Here is a 19,409-nt window from a genome sequence, read left to right on the forward strand (position 1 = left end):
CTGTCCCTGGTAATTGGATTTAGTGGAGAAACTGCAGGAGGGATCTTCTGTCAGACAGGCTCAGGGTTTTATGTTTTCCTGAGAAACATTCAGGTGCAAATCAAGGGCAAATGTCCAATCTAAGAACATGCTTCTGGCAGAGGTTGTTAAGGGGAAAGCTCGACAGGGAAAAAGAGAAACAGATGTGGAGCCTGCAGCAACAGAGGTCTTTGAAAGCAGGCTGGGTTGGGAATGGTCCATCTCAGTTTGCAATAAAGGTTTCAAGGTGTCTTGTAGCCCTATGGAGAGTCAAAGCTCTTCTCTTACTACAGTATCAATAATTGCAGAAGTACAAAATATAGTCAGGAGGGGAAAAATCTGGATTTATGAACATTCAACACCATGAAGTTTTGTTGGGTTTTTTTCAGGTCAAGAGAAACAGCTGAGGCATCTAAAACCAGGGGAATGGCTCTTTTCTGCCCATTTTTAAACTGACTAAAAAGTACCCACTACAAATTAGTGGGAGAATTTTCCCAGGATAGACACATCTTCTCTGGAAAAAAACCCCAAACCCACTGCTTTGGGAATTGTAAAATAAATCCTCCAGTGCTACAGGGGGATCCATCCTTGTGAGACAACACAGAACAAGCTGAATTTGAACTTTCGATGCAAGCAGCTACAGTTCAATTCTGGAACAGCAGCTCTTCCTACAGGCAGTACAGATGTACTGGGAGCACAAGACTGACTGCGAACCAGCTGAGCATCCTCGAACAGGACTATTTCTTCATCTGAAGACAACCAAAAGAGACTCCCTGCCCTCATTTCCTAAAACAAAGTACTCTGGATAATGACACCTGCTTTCTGAAGTCAGCTCAGTCCAAGCTTAGCTTTGCCTGCCAGAGTTCTCGGCTCGCCACGTACTGAGTCCCTTTTGGATCCAAGAAATCACGGACTGAGAAGCATCATTAGCCAGTCCCAGCTGATGTTTGGGCACAGCCACTCTTACCACATTGTGGCCCTTTAGAAGATCTGTTGGCAAAGTCTAGTCAAGAATTAAATGCATCAGCTGCTGGATCACAGTATTGCCATGCTTAAGTAAAACTGCAATGATTCCCCCAGAGTCAGCCCTCCAGGACTGCCATCACACCAACGAGCACCTTCCTGTCCTGGCCCAGGGTGCAGCCACAGAAGCCTGGTGGCACAAAACTTGAAAATAAAATGCTAAGAGTATCATAAGCAGTCCTATCTAGAAAAGGCACAATGAGCAAAGACCCAGCGTCTTGCTGTTTAATTCCATCTGTATGCAGAGAAATAGAAGCGCATGGATATTCTTGGTAAAGAAGATTCCTGCAAAGGAATAATCAAATCTGCATACATATCTCCTTCTCACCAACACCCTGCAGGACCAAAACCATGGGCTGAACGTCCATGTCAGAGGGGTAGCAACTGGGAGAAGCGTCCCTTGTTCAGGTACCCTCACTCCCCACATCTCACACATATCTCTAGCTCGCTGCAGATCCATCCCTTTGATGCAAAGCCCCGCTGTGCTGCAAGACACTCATTTTGTGCTACATCTCAGGGGCAGCAACCCTCCACCTCTGCTCCCCACACCGGCAGGCACATGCTGTTTCGCACTGGACGGATGCGGGATGCAGCTGCAGCAATACCAAGGTGTTACGGGAACTGCTGGAGCAGCCTGAGTGCTCTGAGCCCCAAGCGGAATGAGCTCAGGCTAATCGACAGATCTTGCCCTGGCCAAGAGGAACTGCAGAGGAACACTGTAGGCAGATTTCTTACCTGTACGCACAGCAGGCTGACAGCTGACATAGACTTTAATTACTGCACAGAGCTCCTCTGCCCACTTCGTGTTCATAGGGCGGTTTCATTTACAGGGAGAAGGACCTGTGGATTTATCCTACAATTCTCAGTCCAGGCTCTTTCTTCCCCTCCATTCCTTTTGGCCCGTACTGCTGCTAGGTGAAAAGACACTATTTCTAACATCAAATGGTAAAGGAAACCTTTAGGAAGGAAAGCATTAAGCATTTAGCTTCCATACCTGTTTCTTCACCCATAGAACAGAGCTCATTCTCCTTACAGGTGAGTTTTGCAACTTGTTTCACAACTCTATCAAGGTTTTCCATGGCAGGTGCTACAGAACATAGGGCACGATTTCTCAGGTCTCACCTGCCCTGGGAATTGACCTGCAGAACTTCTGGGTTACAGTGGGTTTAAGTCTGATGTCCCCAGGGCCTCGTCTGTCCACAAGCTGCTTCATTTCAGTCACTTAATTCAGATTAAGGATGGCTTTTGCAAAACCATAATGATCCTAGCTGAAATAAATACTCAGATTCCCCACTAGCTTAATTCCATTACAGTACCACTCAGATCCCTTTTGCAACCTGGCCATTAAAATTCACCTAAAAAAAAAAAGGAAATGGGCTAATCGCTTTCAAAATGGTTTTCAGCAAGGAGACAGGATTGATCTTTCTGAAACAATTCCAGATGCTGTTGCATGCTGATAGACCACAGGATGCCCCCTTCCTAAATAAGGAAGCCCCAGGCAGACGCAGCCCCCCCAGACTTGCTTCCCAGGGCACGGCAACTAATGCGGCCGTGGCATCGGACCAGGGAGCTGGCTGGGTTTCCTAAGCTCGCCATGCTTTGAAGCCTCTCCACAGAGACGGCAGCAGGGAGCTGGGCGTTCCACAAGCGGTTTTCCCAGCTGTGTATGTACACTGTTAGTACCAGCGGGCATTACTCAGGCCTGCGCTGAGCGGAATGGAACAAGGCTCATGCAAACCTTCCCTGGCAGCTCTGACTCTGCGTCTAACTTTGCAGCTCAAGAGGGGATTAGAGTTCAGCTGGCTCCATTCCTCACAAGTTGAAACCAAACGCACATATTTGCAACTCGAACACACTTCTCTCCAACTGAAGACAACTTACATTTCATTTTCACAGGCAATCGGAGCACGATACACCCCTCTAACTCCCACCAAGGCCAGCGGGACTGCAAAGATGTAAATCAGAGACAGAAACACCCTCAGCGTTAGGACAGCACAGGCAGCGAGCAGGCCGTGACTCAGCAGAAAGAACCAGCCAGCGAGGTCATCGCTTCTCAGCAGCACTGAGCATGGGAAAAACCAATTCACCACTTTCCCTCTGATCACTTTAGCAAATGGAGAGACCTGACAAATTGAGACTGAGGCACTTACACTATCTTATACACTTCCCTCTTGGCCCCACCCCAGCTGGAAAAAGATTATTCCTTTTTTTTTTTTCAGCTGAGCAGTGTGGAAGGCATGCAGACACCTACAAACATATGATAAGACTCAATATCCCTAAGGATTTTTTTGTTTTTAATTAATCATGATTCCGTTTCTAAATTACCTACTACAAGAGGCTTTCCAGATCATTTAAACCCCATGTACCTACGAGGCAGAGTCGACTCCTTAGGGAGTTACAGGATGTATTCACTTACGTGACCTTGCGGGAATTACTAGGTTCCTGGCCTCACATCACATAAAGTCAAGACTCACTTGGCCTTGGTATCATGGAAGGGCAGCGAGTGCTTGCAGAGACTTTAAGATCCCCGTATGTCCGCGTGCCCAGGCTAACAGCCCCAGCGGTTCCTCTCCCTCCAGCACGAACTCAAGCACAGGGTGTTTGCAGCCTTTCCCCAGGCACCAGCAGCAGCTCGCAGGGCTGAAGCCAGATCACAGCTCCTGGGGTTGCCCCCTTCAGTGACAAACTGCAGAGATGCCAGCAGTGCCTTTATTTCCAGAGGAGAGCAGCCACCACAGCGCTGCCAGTTCTGCAGAGAGACGGGGAACATTGCTCTGGGGTGAAACAGGTTATTTACCAAATACCACTGTCTGCAGACTCTGAAGCCCGAAACTGCTCCTGCTAACAGAGTCTGCTGGTGGCCATCTGTAGATCGCCTGTCCTTGAAGTCTTTCCTGTTCTTGCCACAGGATGGCACTCACAGAGGAGCAGAGATGGACCAGTGCCATCTTTATTCCTTCAGCTTAAGGCCGGGCAAGAGTTCACCCTACTTTAAAGTAAGGAAGAGGACTGCATTATGCAGTACCACTAACAGGTTTTGCAGTGAAGTTACCCCAGAGGCACCAGGGACCTCCAATTTGCAGGTCCCCGGAGGACACACCGGCTGGAGCACCACGTCGGTCATGTCCCAGTTGTGCAGCCCCAGGCACCCCAGGCACTCGTTACCTGCCAGGGCTGCAGAGGGCCAGGCCAGGGCTGTGCTCCTTTGCAGCGTCCATCCAGGTTTCGGAGGGGCTTTGAGAGCCGTCTGCTGCTACCGGCCCACGTTACAGCATCAGGCAGCACCTCTGTCGGCAGGGTGCACCGGATGCCTTCCAGCACCGCTCTGCTGCTCTCCCATCAACCCACAAACAAACGAGCTTAAGGCATCTTCTCTAGATGCAAACACCGACAGAAATAAACCACCTTGGAGAACTCGCTTCTTCGCACAAAGGGACTTGGGACTCTCCGAGGGAAACACAGGCACTTCCCATACCGTACCGTAGTTGAGCAACTACGTGAAGCAGAGAGAGGATTTTTGCCTCCCAGACAAGGCAAGTCCCCACAACTCTTACATGTCCAGGTGGAAGTCATGGAGAAGGCTCCGATGTTTGTACCTGTCGGTGGAGACACAAGCCATCCCCCGACACTACAGCAGCCCCTTTTGAGGAGTGTGCCTCAAAATGTAACAGCACATTTTTAACTACAGCTTTCTTCTAAGACCAGAGAAGGGACTTAAGAACCCTCTTCTCAGACTTATTCATGAATAAAGCCACTTTCGAGTAGAAGAGCTAGAAATACCAGAGCCAACCTGTAGCCCTTCAAATAAAGGAGATTTTCTGGCTTCCAGCGCTGGACAACACCCGCCCCCTTCCCTGGGCCGCAGCAGAGCTGAGGTGAGAGACTGCAAAAGGAAGGGGTAGATGGTCTGTGCTTGCCGTGTCTGGGCCAGCTTCTGCTGGGAGGGAACTAACGAGCTTTGTTCCTCGTTAGCAGTAAGCGGAGCAGCACAGACCCTGGCTGGGTGCCGCGGCACCGTGCACGTAACGGGGCAGCTCCTGCACGTTGGGCCCCGGACGAGTCCCATGTCCCAGCCTGCCCCGGCACGCACTGCTGCACTGCAGGCAGCGGCGCCCGAGGCAGGACTGAGTGCTGCCTGCCTCCGGCACAGCGAGTGTGCAAACCCCACCGCCTCCGGCACGGCGAGCGTGCAAACCCCAGTGGCCCCTGGCTGGTGAGTGTGCCAGCCCCAAGGCTTCCAGCACGGTGAGTGTGCAAGGTACACGTCTGCCAGACTGGTGAGGGTGAGCGTGCAAGGTACCCTCTGCCAGCATGGTGAGTGTGCAAGGTACACGTCTGCCAGACTGGTGAGGGTGAGCGTGCAAGGTACCCTCTGCCAGCACGGTGAGTGTGCAAGGTACACGTCTGCCAGACTGGTGAGGGTGAGCGTGCAAGGTACCCTCTGCCAGCACGGTGAGTGTGCAAGGCGCGCCCCAGCACGCGCGTGCCCGTGCGGGTGCAGCCGCCCTCCCGGCCCAGCAGGGGGCGCAGGGGCGCGCGGGCCGTAGGGCGCGTGCGCGGGACCGGCGCGGGGCGGAAGTGGCGCGCGGGGCCGGCGCGCGGCGGTGGGGCGCGGGGCGCCCATGGGGCTCCTTAAAGGCGCCGCCGCCCGTCCCCCTCCCGGTGCCGGCGGAGGGAAACGCCGCACGTGGCTGGAATGAGCAGGTGGGGCGGGGCCCCCCGGTGACCCCCCTCGTGACCCGGCACGCTGCCTCAGTTTCCCCCCCCCCCCCCGGTACCGGGGGTCGTGCGGCTGTGCTGGGGGCAGAGGCGGCCGCGGGGTCCCCTCGGGCTCCCGGCCTTGCTGGGGGGGGGGGAGCGGGGCCTCGGGACGGGGGGGAGCGAGCCCCAGGACAGGGGGTGCACAGTCTGGGGGATGTCAGGTGCCATGGGGGGGGCTGTAGACCCCGAGAGACGGGGTACAGCGTTTCGGGGGGGGTGTCAAGTGCTTGAGGGGCTGCAAACCCCGGCGGAGGGGGTACAGCCCTGGGCTGGGGGCTACGAGCCCCGGGAAAGGGGTGTGCAAACCTTGGGGGGAGGGCTCCCCGGGGCAGCGGGCCAGGCTGGGTGCCTGTGTGCCCCAGGGGACACCGCAGCACCCGTCCCCCCCCTTCCCTGGGAGGGAGGTTTGTCCCCCGGCCCACCCGCGGCGGGGGGTGGCTGCGGTGGGGCCCACGGTCGAGCTCTTCCCCAGAAGCGCTGGTAGCTGTCCCTGCCCGTTTGGGCAGCTCTCGGGTCAGGGCAGCATAGGTGGGGGTGTGCCCGGGCAGGATGAGGCCCCTGGTGCCGTTTGGGCACTTCCAGGGACGGCGCGGGGGAACATACAGCTTTGCAGCCCCAGCTGAGCAGCCCAGCTGCTGGGTAGCGCTGGAGGGGTCTGTCTGCAGGATTTCTGTCGGTGTTCCCTGTCGCTCGGGCTCAAACACCCGGCGGGGCCCTTCCTGCGTGGGAAGAGGCTGCTGAGCTTCTCGTGTCCCCCGGAGTTTCTTGCCTTTATCATCTTAACATGTATTTGCTCCCCTCCCCGCCCCTTTGCATCGAGCATCACAGCGCTGTACCCAGACCCACCAGTGCCCCAGACCGAGCGGTAGGGTCTGGGTCATGCTTTTGGGGGATTATTTTTTCCTGGATGGAAAAGGGAGCAGCTCCCAGCTGGGAAGGGAGCTCGGATGCAGGCAGGAAGTCCTTGCCGGCACCCTGGGGGTCCTCCGCTCCCCCCTACAGAAAGGGAGAGGGCCATGTCGTGGCATGTATAAGTAGCACATTTTAATCCATTCAGGTGTTGCAGCGCTGTGAGCGAGAGATTTTCCTCCTGCTTGCATAAGGGTTTACGTGAAGGGCTGGATCGGGGGAAGGATCTGGTGCTGGGGTGAGCACCCTGCCCATGGTGCGGTTTTGCAACAGCCACGTGGTCCATGGCAAGTGTGCCAGGGTGCTGCACCGCCTCGCCACCGTCCCGTGACGGGCGCAATGGGACCCGTGCCCACCCTGCAAACAGCACCCAGCTCTCCTGGTGAGGCTGGTGTGTGCGGCTCCAGGATAGACCCGTCCCTGCTCGCAGCCTTGGGCACCTAAGAAGTCCAAAGCCTGTAATTGAGATATTTATGGCTGCTCTGACCTTGCAAAATTGCTGAGTCAGATGGTGAAGGTTTGTTGGTTTGGGGTTTTTTTTGCTGCATTCCCTAGCTTTAAATAAAACCCCATCAGTTCCCAAAGCCTGGAAGTCCTCCGGCCATGGCCCCGTCCTGACGTGAGTACCGTCCCTGTGCTGCGGCGAGGGGGAGCAGCTGGTCCTGAGCGTGCACGGCACGCTTGGGCTTGCTTCTCTGCGTGCTCCTCCTGCAGGAAGGGTGCGATATCCCCCGCTTCCCGAGGGCAGAGACGCTGATCCCTGGGGCCGCAGCCTTGCCAAATCTCGTGGGCGGAGGAGGCATGCAGAAGGTTTCGGACGTTTGAACCCTTTTTGGGGTGCTTGTTGCAAGCTTGCACCGTCTGTGTGAGGGGTGATCCCCCCTGTGTGTCCCTCTGTCTGCATTGGGCTCTGCTGCCTTCTCAGTTGGGGCTGGGGGGGGGGGGCTGTCGCGGAGCATCTGGTCTTTGGACTTTGCTCCTTCCTGTCCCTTAATTTTCCAGGCGCAGGGAGGGGGTGATCCTCCCTCCCCGAGGGATTGGGAGCAGCGGGGTGGCCTGGGCCGTCCCCACCTCTCCGGCATGGCTGGGCCTGCTGCCAGCGATGGGGCCAGGGGATGTTATCGGGGTTGGGCCGGCCCCAGGAGTGGTCCCCTCCCGGGGCAGTACGATTACAGAAGGGGGGGCCGTGCCTGCCCTGCGCCACGCCGATAGCGTGGCAGGAGGTGGGACGCCCATCCTCGCACCAGTGGAGCAGGGATGCTGGAGGGGCTCCCCAGGGATCCATCGCGCATCCCCGGGCAGGGACGCCCCCAGGAGCACCCCCGGCCTCAAGCATCCCCCCACTGTGTGTTGCAGGGGACCAGCGCCATGGCCGAGAAGACGTTGCCAAGCCCCAGCGGGGCCATCACGCCGCTGCAGCAGATGCTGGCCTCGGGGACGGGGGCCATCCTCACCTCCCTCTTTGGTGAGGACCGCAGGGAGCGGGTGGGTGCTGGGGGCTGGCACGGTGCGGTGTGGCTAAAGGGTGGTGTTGTTTCAGTGACACCGCTGGATGTGGTGAAGATCCGGCTGCAGGCACAAAGGACCCCTTTCTCCAAAGGTAACCCCACTCGGGGCAGGGCAGGGGTCTCCAGCCAGCCCCCCCCCAGTCAGCCAGCGAGCAGCCCACATGGATGTCTCAATTGGCAGAGCCAGTGGCAGGGATTTGTTGGCTCCTGAGCGTGGGGCCGTCGCGAGGTGGCAGGTTACCGTGGGCCCCTTGTCCTGACGGGCTCGAGGGGCCCCACCGGGGGAGCCGGGCTGATGCTCTGCTCTGTCCTTCCCTGTCCACAGCCCCGTGCCAATGCTGAGGGGGGTCAGCGCTGTGCCTGGCAGCCCCCTGCCAGACAGAGAGCGGGGTAGAAGGGCTCACCCCACTCCGGCTGCTCGCTCTTTCCCCCTCTGCCTTTTGTGCCTGTCTCCACGCTGCTCCCCTCAGCTTCCACAGGGCAGGAGAGACCCCGTGGGTTCTGCCCCCCTGTCTGTCCCCCTGTCTGTGGGGTCAGTGGGCTGGGGCTGGTCCCAAGGGACTGGTTTGGTGACAATAGGGACTGCTTGGGAAGTGGCTGCAGGAGCATCCAGCCCCTTCACCCATGGAGCTGCCTGGGTCAGAGCTGTGGGACACATGTGTGCCCCAATGATGGCACAACCCCGTGTTGTCGCTCAGCCTGTCCCCGTTGTGTGTTTCAGCATTGCCAGCATGGTCTGTGCCCTGGGGCACTCGGCAGGCCACATGTGAGTATGCCCCGGGGCTCTGGGCAGCTCCCACCGCCAGTGGCTTTGCTTTCCCAAGCCTTCACCCCAGTTTGCTTCCCTAATGGTGGTCGTTTGGGCTCCTCCGGCTGGGAGGACATCCTGCTCCGGTGTGGGGTCTGAGATTGTCCCCAGCCCCGTGGCTGCTCCTGCAGCCCCGCTTTGGGGCTGGCCATGCAATGTCCCTGCTGGGTCCTTGCCCGAGGGGTCTGCTGGGGGTCTGTCGTGCAACAGGCCTGGTTGTCTGTGGTCCCCTTGTCCTTGCCCTGCCTTGTCACTCTGTCCTACTGCTGCATTGAAGTCCCCTTGGATCTCCACTGCCTCGCTTGCTCCCCGCTGCCCGGCGTGCCTGTGCCTGGCCCAAGAGCCTGGTGGAGGGGTTTATGCTGACTCCCTGCAATGACATCCCCACTGTGCCGAGGCAGCGGATGCCAAGCGAGGCTTAAACCTCTCCTGCCACTGGCAATGGCTCCTGCTGTGCCCCTGTCCCCACGGTGGGGCCAGATTTCCCCCCACCCTATGGGTCTGGCTGGGGTCAGACCCTTGCTGGACGGTCAGCCCTCTCCTGGCCTTAGTCTGGGGCTCGTCCCCACCGGGCTCAGGCGCTGAGGGTTTGGCTCTCTCCTGGAAGAGGTGATGGTTTTGGGATCAAATGGGCTGGGTGTGGGGCGGAGGGGAAGGGTCTCTTGTCTAATGGCGATGCTGTTGCCTCCCGTCCCAGGGAAGTGTTTCCTTTACTGCAACGGGCTCATGGACCATCTGTACGTCTGCCAGAATGGCAACAGCTGCACCGCCTGGTACAAGGCCCCCACCTGCTTCACTGGCACACTGGTAGGGGCTGCAGGCAGGGTGGGCAGGGGACTCCCTGTCCCAGGGAGGGGGTCAGAGTGTTTGCTGGGGGGATGTGCTTGCCCCTCTCCCCCCTCTAACCCCTCCCCCTGTGCTCCGCTCTCTCCCCAGGATGCCTTCGTGAAGATCACACGCTACGAGGGCATCAGGTCTCTGTGGAGCGGCTTGCCCCCCACCCTGTGAGTTTGGACCCTGCCTGGCAGGGGGTCCAGGTGGAAATGCCTGCCCAGGCATGTGGGCATCCACCCCCAGCCTTGTGCCAGCCCCTGGGGAGGGCACACATGTCCCTCACCACCCCTTCTCCTCGGCAGGGTCATGGCTGTGCCAGCCACCGTCATTTATTTCACCACCTATGACCAGCTCCGGGACTACCTGCACGCTCGGACGGGAAGCCGGGGACACCACATCCCCTTGCTGGCCGGGGCCCTCGCCAGGCGTGAGTACCTCCCCTCTCCGGGGGCTCCCCCCACGCCCACCCTGCATCCTTGTAGGAGAACGCAGCAGGTCTCTTGGCTGTTGGTGCCCACGTTCGACGCCTGGCTCTTCTGGCACGGCGCTCTGATGGCTCTGGGACAGCCGCCGGAGCGGACAGGGCTGATGCCCAATGTCCCCCCATTGCAGTGGGTGCCGTGACGGTCATCAGCCCCTTGGAGCTCATCCGCACCAAGATGCAGTCCCGACAGCTCAGCTACCAGGAGCTGCGTGTCTGCATCCAGTCGGCAGTGGCTCAGGACGGCTGGCTGTCCCTCTGGAGGGGCTGGGGACCCACCGTGCTGCGAGACGTCCCCTTCTCAGGTATGGCTGGGGGACACACACGGGGTGAGCCGTGGCACTGGAAGATGGGGGGATGAACACGGGCCAGGACAGCCCTGCGGTGGGGAAGGGGGAGGTTGGTGTGTCAGGGGTGCCTCCTCGTAGCACTGGCGTTTCTCATCTCCTTCCAGCTCTCTACTGGTTTAACTACGAGCTGGTGAGGGAATGGCTCTGCAGGCAGGCCCAGCTGGATGAGGCCACATTCATGATCAGCTTCGCATCCGGGGCCATCTCTGGGACGGTGAGTTTGGGGCTCTGGGGTCTGCGCTGGGGCTTGCTCAGCCGTGAGCCAGGGGAACGGCCCCCATGGGGGCAAGGGGCTGGGGTTGGGATGGTGCTGGGAGGTGGGATGGCAAGGGCCCCGCTCACCGCCCGGCTGCTGGTCCCGCAGGTGGCTGCGGTGCTGACGCTGCCCTTCGATGTGGTGAAGACCCAGCGGCAGATCGAGCTGGGAGACAGCGAGGTGCACCCAGGTGAGGGGCTGAGCTCCAGGCGGAGGGCCTGGGGGCAGCTGGGACTCCCGGGTGGTACGTGGGTATCCCTGGACCCTCACCCCCTTCCCCTCTCCCCACAGTCACAGCCTCCAAGCCTTCCTCCACCTGGCTCCTCATGCGGCGCATCCATGCCGAGTCTGGCACCCGGGGGCTGTTTGCAGGTAAAGCTGTGCCCCCCGCCCCGGGCTGGGGTTAACTAGCGCCCTGGTGTCACTGAGGGGTTAACGGGGTTGTCCTTGCAGGCTTCCTGCCCCGCGTCATTAAGGTGGCACCCGCCTGTGCCATCATGATCAGCACCTACGAATTTGGCAAGACCTTCTTCCAGAAGCTGAACCAAGAGCGGCGGTTGCGTGGGTTGTGAGCTGGGGCAGGGCTGCACAGGGACGGTGCCAACCCCGCTCCCGGCAAGGTGCCCCAAGAGCAGCGGGGACCGCACTCGGCTGTGCAAAGCCCAAGTGCCTTCGTGCTGCACTCTGCCTCCCCACTGCCTGCGCACGGAGGCAGGGCCAGCCCAGCCCCACTCTCCATCCCCAGCTGCACTGGGGGACATCTGTGCCTGCTGCTGTGACACTGGGGGGATGTGGAGTCCCCCGCGCTCATCCCTTGAGGCTGGACAGATGCTGCTGCTGGATTCGCAGAGGTTCTGGCAAGGACGGGGTGCCCCAGGAGACTCGACAGAGCCCCAGCTCCTGCTCTGTCAAGGACCAAACCCTTAGGGGCTTCTCCGTGTGCCTGCCTGGGCCCCCCAGCCCCGCTCCGGCTGGGGATCTGCCGCTCCTCGCCATCAGTCACGCACAGTGTCCCCTTGCCCCCTCTGTGTGGCACAGGGATGCATCAGGACCCTCCCCCTGCCTCCGGACCTCTCCCTCCCGCTCAGGGTGTCCCTGTCCCCTGGCAGCCCCTGGGCTCAGACCCTGTGTGGGGACAGACCTCGCTGCTGCTCTGGGGGGGTCAGCAGGCATCTGGCAGCAAACCTCTGCCCGTGCCCTGGCCCTTCACCGCGAGGGCCTGCCCCAGCATTGTGCCTGGTGTGGGCGCTGTCCCAGCTTGCCCCAGGACTCCAGGGGGGAATTTCTCTTATTTTCTTAAATAAAAGGAAATACTATTTGTCTCTTAGGGCGGGGGTTTCTTTCCCTGCTCCCTGCATGCTGGGGCCGTGGAGGGCATCCCCACGGGTGACAGCCATGTCCCTGCTGTGTGGGCACCGTGCTGTCATCCACCGTGTCCTTGCTGGGCTTCTGGCGGTGAGGAGCCCTGGGACCTCCCTGCTCCCCCTGGCAGCAACCCACTGTTGATGGGGCAGGGGTGCCCCATCCTTGGGTGACCTGCAGTGTCCCAAAGGTGCTCTCCCTGCCCTGGGGGGGGGCTGGAGGAGGCTCACTGGACCCCCAGCATCCGTGCCTGGGACAGGACCTCGTGCGTGGGGGCACACTGGGTCTTTTTTTCCCCCCTTTCCCTCTCCTGGCTGAGGGGGAGCTCACAGCGGCCACCTCGACTTGCTGCGTTTATTGACTCCTTTTGCTCCAACAAGGCAGATGGGGCTGAATTAAAAACCAAAATCGCCCAAAACAACCCAAAACCCGGGGGAGGATGGGAAGGGGGGGGCTGTGCCTGTCGTGAGGATGCTCCTGCAGGGAGGGACAGGCCAGCCCCCCTGCAGTGCGAGGGGGGCCGGGGGACGCTGGGCACTAGAGGGCAGGCGAAGCCCGGGTGGGCGCCCGAGGGAAGAGCGATGCCCGTGGGCTGAGCAGGACGGACACGGGGGCTGTGCCCGCACTCTCACCCCTGGAGCGGCTTTGGCCCCTGCCCCCTCCCTTGCTCCCCAGCAGCGGTCGCTCCCCGTGTCCCCCCCCCCCGCGGCATAGCTTGCCCCCCCGTCCCCAGCTCACGTGGTTCCTGGTCCAGCATCCCCCATCCCAACGTGTCCATGTCTCCAGCCAGGGACCAGGCTGGGGGTCCGAGGCGCAGTTGGGGTGGGGTGTCAAGATGGGGAGGGGGATGCCTGTCCCCAGCCTCCCCGGTGGGTTTGGCGAGTCCCTCGTCGGTCCTGGGGGGTGAGGTCAGTCCTCTGCTGCGATGCTGGGCTGGGGGGCTGGGCCGGGGGGCGGCGAGGGGGCCGGGGGTCTCAGCTGGGGCTGCGGGTCGGGCTGGCTTCGGTGCTGTCGCTCACCAGGCACTCGTTGGACTTGAGGCTGGCCAGGGACTTGCAGCTGGGCAGGGAGGCCAGGGAGCCGCAGAGCCCCAGCATGGAGGGCGTGGGGTCCTTCCCTGTGGGCACAGAGCGAGGTGCCGGCGTCACGGGGGGGGGCTGCAGCCTCATACCCCAGCCCTGCCGCGGGGGGACGGGGATGGGGACCACCTCTCCGGGAGGGACCTGGGTGTCCTTGCACTGTTGGGACAGCATCCCTGGCACGGGGAGGGGACTGCTGGGGGGTCCAGATGCCTGGATGTGTGTTGGGGGACATGCTGAGCCCCGTGGGGCACCCTACAGTGGTGGGGGGGTCTTACCCAAGGGCCCCCAGGGCTCGCCTTCGCGCTTGCCCTCGCCCAGGCGCTGGGAGTCGGAGCTGAGGCTGTTCTCGGCCGAGAGCTGGTCGGTGCTCATGAAGCTGTGCCTGCAGAGGGACGGCGCTGAGCCCCCCCGCGCCACGGCCCCCAGGGCCAGGACAGCCCTGCCAGCCAGGGCCAGCCCTTCTCCCCAAACCCTGCCCGGGCCAGACCCCCCTGGGGCGGGATAGGGCGCTGGGCACGGGTTGGGGCGGCTCTGCCCCCACCGAGGGGGTTACCTCCTGTACAGCTTGCTGTCCGAGCCGCTCTCGTTGCCGTTGAGGGTCCCCAGCGAGGGCCACTGGTTCACCAGGGGTGTCACCATCTCCTTGGAGAGCTGGGCCAGCTGCGGGTTCTCGCAGGGGATCAGCCCCGTCCTGTGGCAAAGGCGGGTGCTCAGCACCTGGCACAGCTGGGAGTGCCGGGGACCTGCCGGGTAATGCGGCCCATGGGACGTATGGAGCATCGGGGACCCACCGCGTGCCACAGGACATATGGGCCACCCACCCAGAGCCCATGGGGCACCCAGGCTCCAGCCTCCAACACCCCCCCCCCGGCCAGGCCTGGCAGCAGCAGCGGGTGCCCACTCACAGCTGCTCCTGCAGCTCCAGGATGATGCCCTCCAGCTCCCTCTTCTCCAGCTGGTTCTGCACCATCACCTCCTCCAGGCGCAGCTTCAGCCGCTTGTTCTCCGCCTCCAGGTCCTTCAGCTGTGACTCCCGCAGCCGCACCAGCTCCTCCAGGTACCCCTGCGCAAGGCCGCCATCAGCAGCGCCCCGCCGCCCCCACCAGACACCCCCCCCCCATGTCCCCAGGGCCACCCAGGGTGACAAGGCAAGGGCTGGGTCACCACAGCAGTGGGATGAAAGGCTGCAGGTACCATGGGGCTGCAGGAGCGGGGATGCAGTGGGGGGATACTCCAGGCTGGAGCATCCCGGGGGGGTTGGTACCCAGATGGCCCCATCCCGGCTCCTGGTACCTTTTGGGCATAAATGATGCGAAATTTCTGCTCCATCTTGCGCCACTTGTTGTACCAGCTGTCCTCATCGGTGACCAGGGGCAGGTAGGGGTGCTCGGGGGAGCTGTCCTCGCTCGTGCTGCTCTCCACACTGCCCCGCTCCTCCTCCTCGCTCAGGTAGTCATAACTGGGGGGTACGGGGGTTCAGCGGAGACGGCACCATGGCAGAGGGCTGGCATGTGTTGGGGAACCCCAGCTGAGCCCCACCAGGATGCCGGGGGAGATGTGGTGGGATCCCCACCCCAGGGAGGGCACCCCGGCTCTCACCTCTGCGTGAACTTCAGGTAGGGTGTGTAGTCGATGACCACAGGCATTTTACCGTCCATCACCTCGCCCTTCAGGCAGAAGCTGAGCGGCGGCAGGAGAAGGAGCAGAGGGTCAGGGCAGTCCCAGGGGGCTGGCAGAGGGGGACAGCAGGGGCAGCGTGCCCGCGTCCCACCACACTGCACACCCCTACCTGAAGTCGATGGCGCTGAGCCCAATGAGCATCCCCGTGAGCACCATGGACTCCTCCCGCAGCATGATGGCCCCGTCATCGTAAAACCGCCTGCAGGGAAAAATGTGGCTGTGTGTGCAGCCACCGGCACCCCAAAACACACCGCAGCACCCACACACCCTTAGCACTCCCGGGGCGGCACAGGCGTGGCCGTGGCCAGCCGTGCCACGGGCTGCTCACCTGGTGGTCCGCGTGTCCCGCAGGGCCGTGGAGATGTACTCAGACATCCGCTTCTCCATCAGCGCCACGCGGATCCAGGCACGGCCCTGCAAGGCACGGCCCCGTGGGGCAGCCCTGAGGACGGTGCCACCATCGGCTGCCCCCCGCCATGCTCCCACCGGGGCTCTGGGCACCGGCAGGTGGGTGGTCCCCACCCAGGAGCTGCTTTTGGCCTTGTTATACCCCCTCAGGGACCCACAGCTCCTGTTTTGCTCCAACGACCCCATGGGGTCCTATGGGGTGAGATGGGGCTGCAGGAGGGCAGGGTGGAGGGGATGGAGGCAGAGAGGAGATGGGAGCAGGGATGGGAGCAGGGGTGGGATGGGGATGAGAATGGGGATGGAATGAGGATGGGACAGGGATGGGATGGAGATAAGATGAGGACGGAGATAGGATGGGGAAAGGGATGGGTCCATGTGCCAGGGACAGGGTGTGAACGGAGACAGGGGCAGGAATGGGGATGGGGACAGGGATGGAGAAGGGAAAGGGACAGGGCTGGGGCTGGCACCTTCCTGACCTTGGCCCTGGAGGTGCTGATGTTCTCCATGTTCTCGATGCTGCTGACGCAGTTGTTGGGGACCTTGCTGCAGGCCAGGCGGATGTAGTCCCAAAACCCGCGCTGCCCATCTGAGCTGAACCAGCTGACGGGGCCTGCGGGGACCGAGGGGCTGCGGCCGGGGGCTGCTGTGCCACGAACCCCATCGGCCTGGAAAGCCCCAAGCCAGAGCCCGGATACGCTCCCTGGTGCCAGCACGTGCATGCACGTACCCCCATCCACCATGCGGCACAGGGATGGGGACGGGAACTCGCCAGGGGCTGCATGGGTGCCTGTCCCCGCAGGCCACCGTTACCTTTAAAGCGGTGGCTGAGGATCTGCTCGAGGATGGCAGCAAAGTTAACGAACTCCTCGGAGGAGTCGTCGATGGGCTCTGACGTGTACTTCTCCAGCAGGGTCTTCACTGAGAACCTGGAGGGGGGACGGGCGTACAGGTGGGAGGGAATGGGCACCCAGCATCCTGCATCCATTTAGCAATGGAGCAAAATGCTTTTGCAGATGTTGGCTTTCGAGCCCGGCAGTGGGAAGAGGGCGGCGGGCTGAGCCACAGGCTGTGGCCCTGCGTCCCCGGGGAGCCCACCAGGGCGGCTGCCGCTCCCCCGCCGTGCGAGTGGCCAGGAAAGGCAAACAAAGGCCCCCTTCCTCCCTGGCCGTGCGCGGGCGGTGATGGCTTCCCCTTCCGCCCGGCCACTCGTGCTCGGCAGAGAGAGATGCCGAAGACACGAGACCTGCTGAGCCCAGCAGGACAGCGGGGGACAGGGCAGGTGTTTGCGGGGGGCGGGGGGGGGGGGGTTGTCCTGTCTGTGGGTCACGGCCACATGGGGCGAGGGTGAGACTGGGAATCCCCGTGACCGCAGGTGGAGGGTGCCTCATCGTGGCAGTGCGGTCTGGAGACATCCTGGTGTCAGGATGAGGGGTCTGGAGGTGCCCCGTGCCATGGCGAGGAGATCGATGGGGTCCCTGTGTCACGACAGTGGGGTCTGAAGGTGACCTGTGACATGTTGAGGAGCTCTGGGGGTCCCCATGTCATGACAGCGTAGCCTGGAGGTGCCCCTTGCCATGGTGAGGAGATCCAGGCGGTCCCCATGTCATGACAGCGGGGTCTGGAGGTGCCCCGTGCCACGGTGAGAAGCCCTGGGGTCCCCCGGACCCCACAGCGGGACCTGTGGGTCCCTGGCACGGTGCCCCCAAGCCTTGGTGCCCCCCACATCCCCCCAGCAGCCTGGGGCCAGGCTCCGGTCACAGCCCAGCACGAGCAGCCCCTAACCAGGGGCCGGGGGGGCATCACCCCATCCCCACGCTTGGGGGCTGGGGCCAGGCAGAGACCACCAGCCCCACCCGTGTCCCCACCACCCCATCCCTGTCCCCCCATCACCCCTCCCCCCAGTCCAGCCGGGCGTTGCCATGACAACCCTCATCCTCCATCCCTCCGCCTTCATCCCTCCATCCCCGCCGCCCGGAGCGGGGCCCTGACGTCACTTCCTCGGCCCCCCGCCCGCAGGGGGGGTCCCCGGCCTCAGCCCCCCCCCCCCCCGGACCCCGCTGCCCCGACCCACCCCCCCCGCACCCCTCCCCGCCCGACCCGGCTGCCCCCGGCATCACCGGCACCGGGAGCCTCCATGTTGTCGTTGTGTCCCCGGCCCCCCCATCACTCCCCCGGAGCCCCCCCAGCCCCCCCGCCCCGGTCCCACCGCCCGCAGCCCCCCGCCCCCCCCTTTCCCCGCATGCCCATCCTCCTCCCCCCCCTCCGAAACTGAATTTCGCCCCAAAAAAGCGACTGCAGCAACAACAAAAAAAATCCCCCCCCCGCCTCCCCCCCCCGGTGAAGGGTCCGGGGCGGGGGGGGGAGGTGGTATGAACCCCCCCATCGCTCCTCCCCACCCCCTCCAGCCCATCTCCTCCATCCCCGTCAGCGGTGGTCCTCTCTCTCTCCCCCTCCCCCCCCGCTTACCCTACCCCCCCTCTATTTTGGGGTGCCCCCCAGCCAGGCCAGCCCCCACCTGCAGACGGTGAGGAGGTTTTTCCTCTCCACGACGATGTTTCTGGAGGAGGCTTTCTTGGAGGAGAGCCCCAGAGCCATGGCAGCCTGCACGCAGCTCGCTTCCATCCAGAGCCGAGCCGGCAGGGCCACGGCCACGGGCGATGCCCCTTCTCCCGTGGGCCCCCCCCGCGCCACCGCCACGGCCCCCCGCACGGCGCAGGCTTTGCTCTGCCGTGTCCCCCCCCCCGCCCGATGCCCACGCCAACGGGCCGTGCGCCGCCCCCCCCCCCCAAAAAAAAAAAAAAAAAGGATGCGGGGCCTGGTCCTCTCCCCGCCTCCGGCCCCCCCAAATCTCTTCCCTGGGGAGGGAGGGGACTGGGGGGATAAAGGGGAGGATGAAGATGGGGGGCAGTGGTCCCCGGGGGGGGCCCTCCTCCCTGCAGGGCCCAGCCCCTCGCCATGACGTGCCGCCGGTGGGGACCCCGTGGGCAGAGCCACGGGTGGATGACGGGCTCCGGCCGGACCCTGGGCAGCCCCCGGGGAAATTGGGGGCCCCTTCATGCCCCCCGGGACTGAGCTTGGCTGCCCCCCTCCCTGCCCTGTGTCCCCCGCTTTGGGGGGATGCTGAGCATCGCCCCTCATTTCAGAGTGTGTGGGGTGCGTGGGACCCCCCTAAGCAGGGGGGTGGGTGCAAGCTCCCGGGGGGCTGGCTGTACTGGGGAGGGGGAGCCCTGCAAAGCTGCCAGCGCCCCGCTTTTGTGCCGTGCCTCAGTTTCCCCACTGATGTGACAAGGAAATAGGGGAGGGGTGAATACCGTGGGCACCCACATCCCCCCCGCAGCACCCAGATAAATCAGAGTCACCCTGAGCACAGAGGCAAATCTCCCGGCCACAACCCATGGGGACACGTCCCCCCTCTCTGTGCCCCCCAGGGTGCCCCACGCCCTCCCCTGCCCCTGCAAAGGACTCTCAGCCCACAGCGCCCAGCGGGGGGGGCAGCGGGACACCCTGGGGGGAAGGGACCCCCAAAATCCCCAGGGCTGCTGCAGGGAGGGGAGCCCTTGGCAGCACCCAGATAACGCGGGGGGCTGTTATCGAAGCACCCAGCCCACAGCTATCTCACCTCCCGGCCCCACAGCCCCGCCGTGGGTGCCACCGGGTCCCCAAAGTGTGGGACGGGCCGGCAGCCCGCGGCCCCCAGCCTGGACGGTCACCCCAGCCGGGGCTGGCGCAGGGGGAGCGGCACCGTCCTCACCCCACGGCTGGGGCACGAGCAATGCTTGTCCCCAAGCACTGGGGTGGCTGGTGTGTGCGCGCGTGTGTGCACGTGTGTGTGCAAAGCTTGCCCAGCTCACCCTTCTCCCCTTCCCTGCACCCCGGGATTTGGGGGTTGGGAGCCCTTCGGGGAAGTTGTACATGTAGAAACATGCACG

General features: G+C 62.5%; 3 protein-coding genes across 8 annotated transcripts in view; 1 reads left to right on the forward strand and 2 right to left on the reverse strand.

Moving 5' to 3' along the window:
- The window catches only part of MAPT (microtubule associated protein tau), a 57,219-nt gene extending 54,046 nt beyond the window's left edge, over positions 1-3,173 (reverse strand). Inside the window, exons 1-3 of the mRNA XM_054801206.1 lie at positions 2,923-3,173; positions 2,036-2,128; positions 1,777-1,949 (exon numbers count right to left, since the gene is read on the reverse strand). The gene's annotated coding sequence lies outside the window, so the exon portion shown is untranslated. The remainder of the gene's footprint in view (positions 1-1,776; positions 1,950-2,035; positions 2,129-2,922) is intronic.
- A 1,960-nt stretch (positions 3,174-5,133) lies between these two features.
- SLC25A39 (solute carrier family 25 member 39) lies at positions 5,134-12,275 on the forward strand. 5 transcript variants are annotated; one of them, XM_054801271.1, is made up of 12 exons: positions 5,134-5,286; positions 8,068-8,176; positions 8,252-8,311; positions 8,941-8,985; positions 9,725-9,834; positions 9,964-10,031; positions 10,164-10,288; positions 10,474-10,647; positions 10,797-10,906; positions 11,057-11,138; positions 11,240-11,320; positions 11,402-12,275. In XM_054801271.1, exons 2-12 carry the CDS (start codon positions 8,080-8,082, stop codon positions 11,518-11,520), a joined length of 1,071 nt encoding a protein of 356 aa, XP_054657246.1. In that variant the 5' UTR covers positions 5,134-5,286; positions 8,068-8,079; the 3' UTR covers positions 11,521-12,275. The 5 variants fall into 5 exon arrangements, with proteins under 5 accessions (XP_054657246.1, XP_054657245.1, XP_054657249.1 ...); XM_054801270.1 differs by lacking the exon at positions 5,134-5,286 and adding an exon at positions 5,602-5,745; XM_054801269.1 differs by lacking the exon at positions 5,134-5,286 and adding an exon at positions 6,079-7,521.
- A 716-nt stretch (positions 12,276-12,991) lies between these two features.
- RUNDC3A (RUN domain containing 3A) lies at positions 12,992-18,207 on the reverse strand. Of its 2 annotated transcripts, XM_054801258.1 has the most exons (11): positions 17,996-18,207; positions 16,291-16,406; positions 15,957-16,090; positions 15,401-15,486; positions 15,182-15,271; positions 14,992-15,072; positions 14,686-14,851; positions 14,298-14,455; positions 13,946-14,083; positions 13,668-13,774; positions 12,992-13,427 (listed from the first exon to the last, which is right to left on the reverse strand). In XM_054801258.1, exons 1-11 carry the CDS (start codon positions 18,100-18,102, stop codon positions 13,285-13,287), a joined length of 1,326 nt encoding a protein of 441 aa, XP_054657233.1. In that variant the 5' UTR covers positions 18,103-18,207; the 3' UTR covers positions 12,992-13,284. The 2 variants fall into 2 exon arrangements, with proteins under 2 accessions (XP_054657233.1, XP_054657234.1); XM_054801259.1 differs by lacking the exon at positions 13,668-13,774.
- Positions 18,208-19,409: the final 1,202 nt, after the last annotated feature.

Source organism: Grus americana, chromosome 22, assembly GCF_028858705.1.
Source record: "Grus americana isolate bGruAme1 chromosome 22, bGruAme1.mat, whole genome shotgun sequence".
NCBI lineage: Eukaryota > Metazoa > Chordata > Aves > Gruiformes > Gruidae > Grus > Grus americana.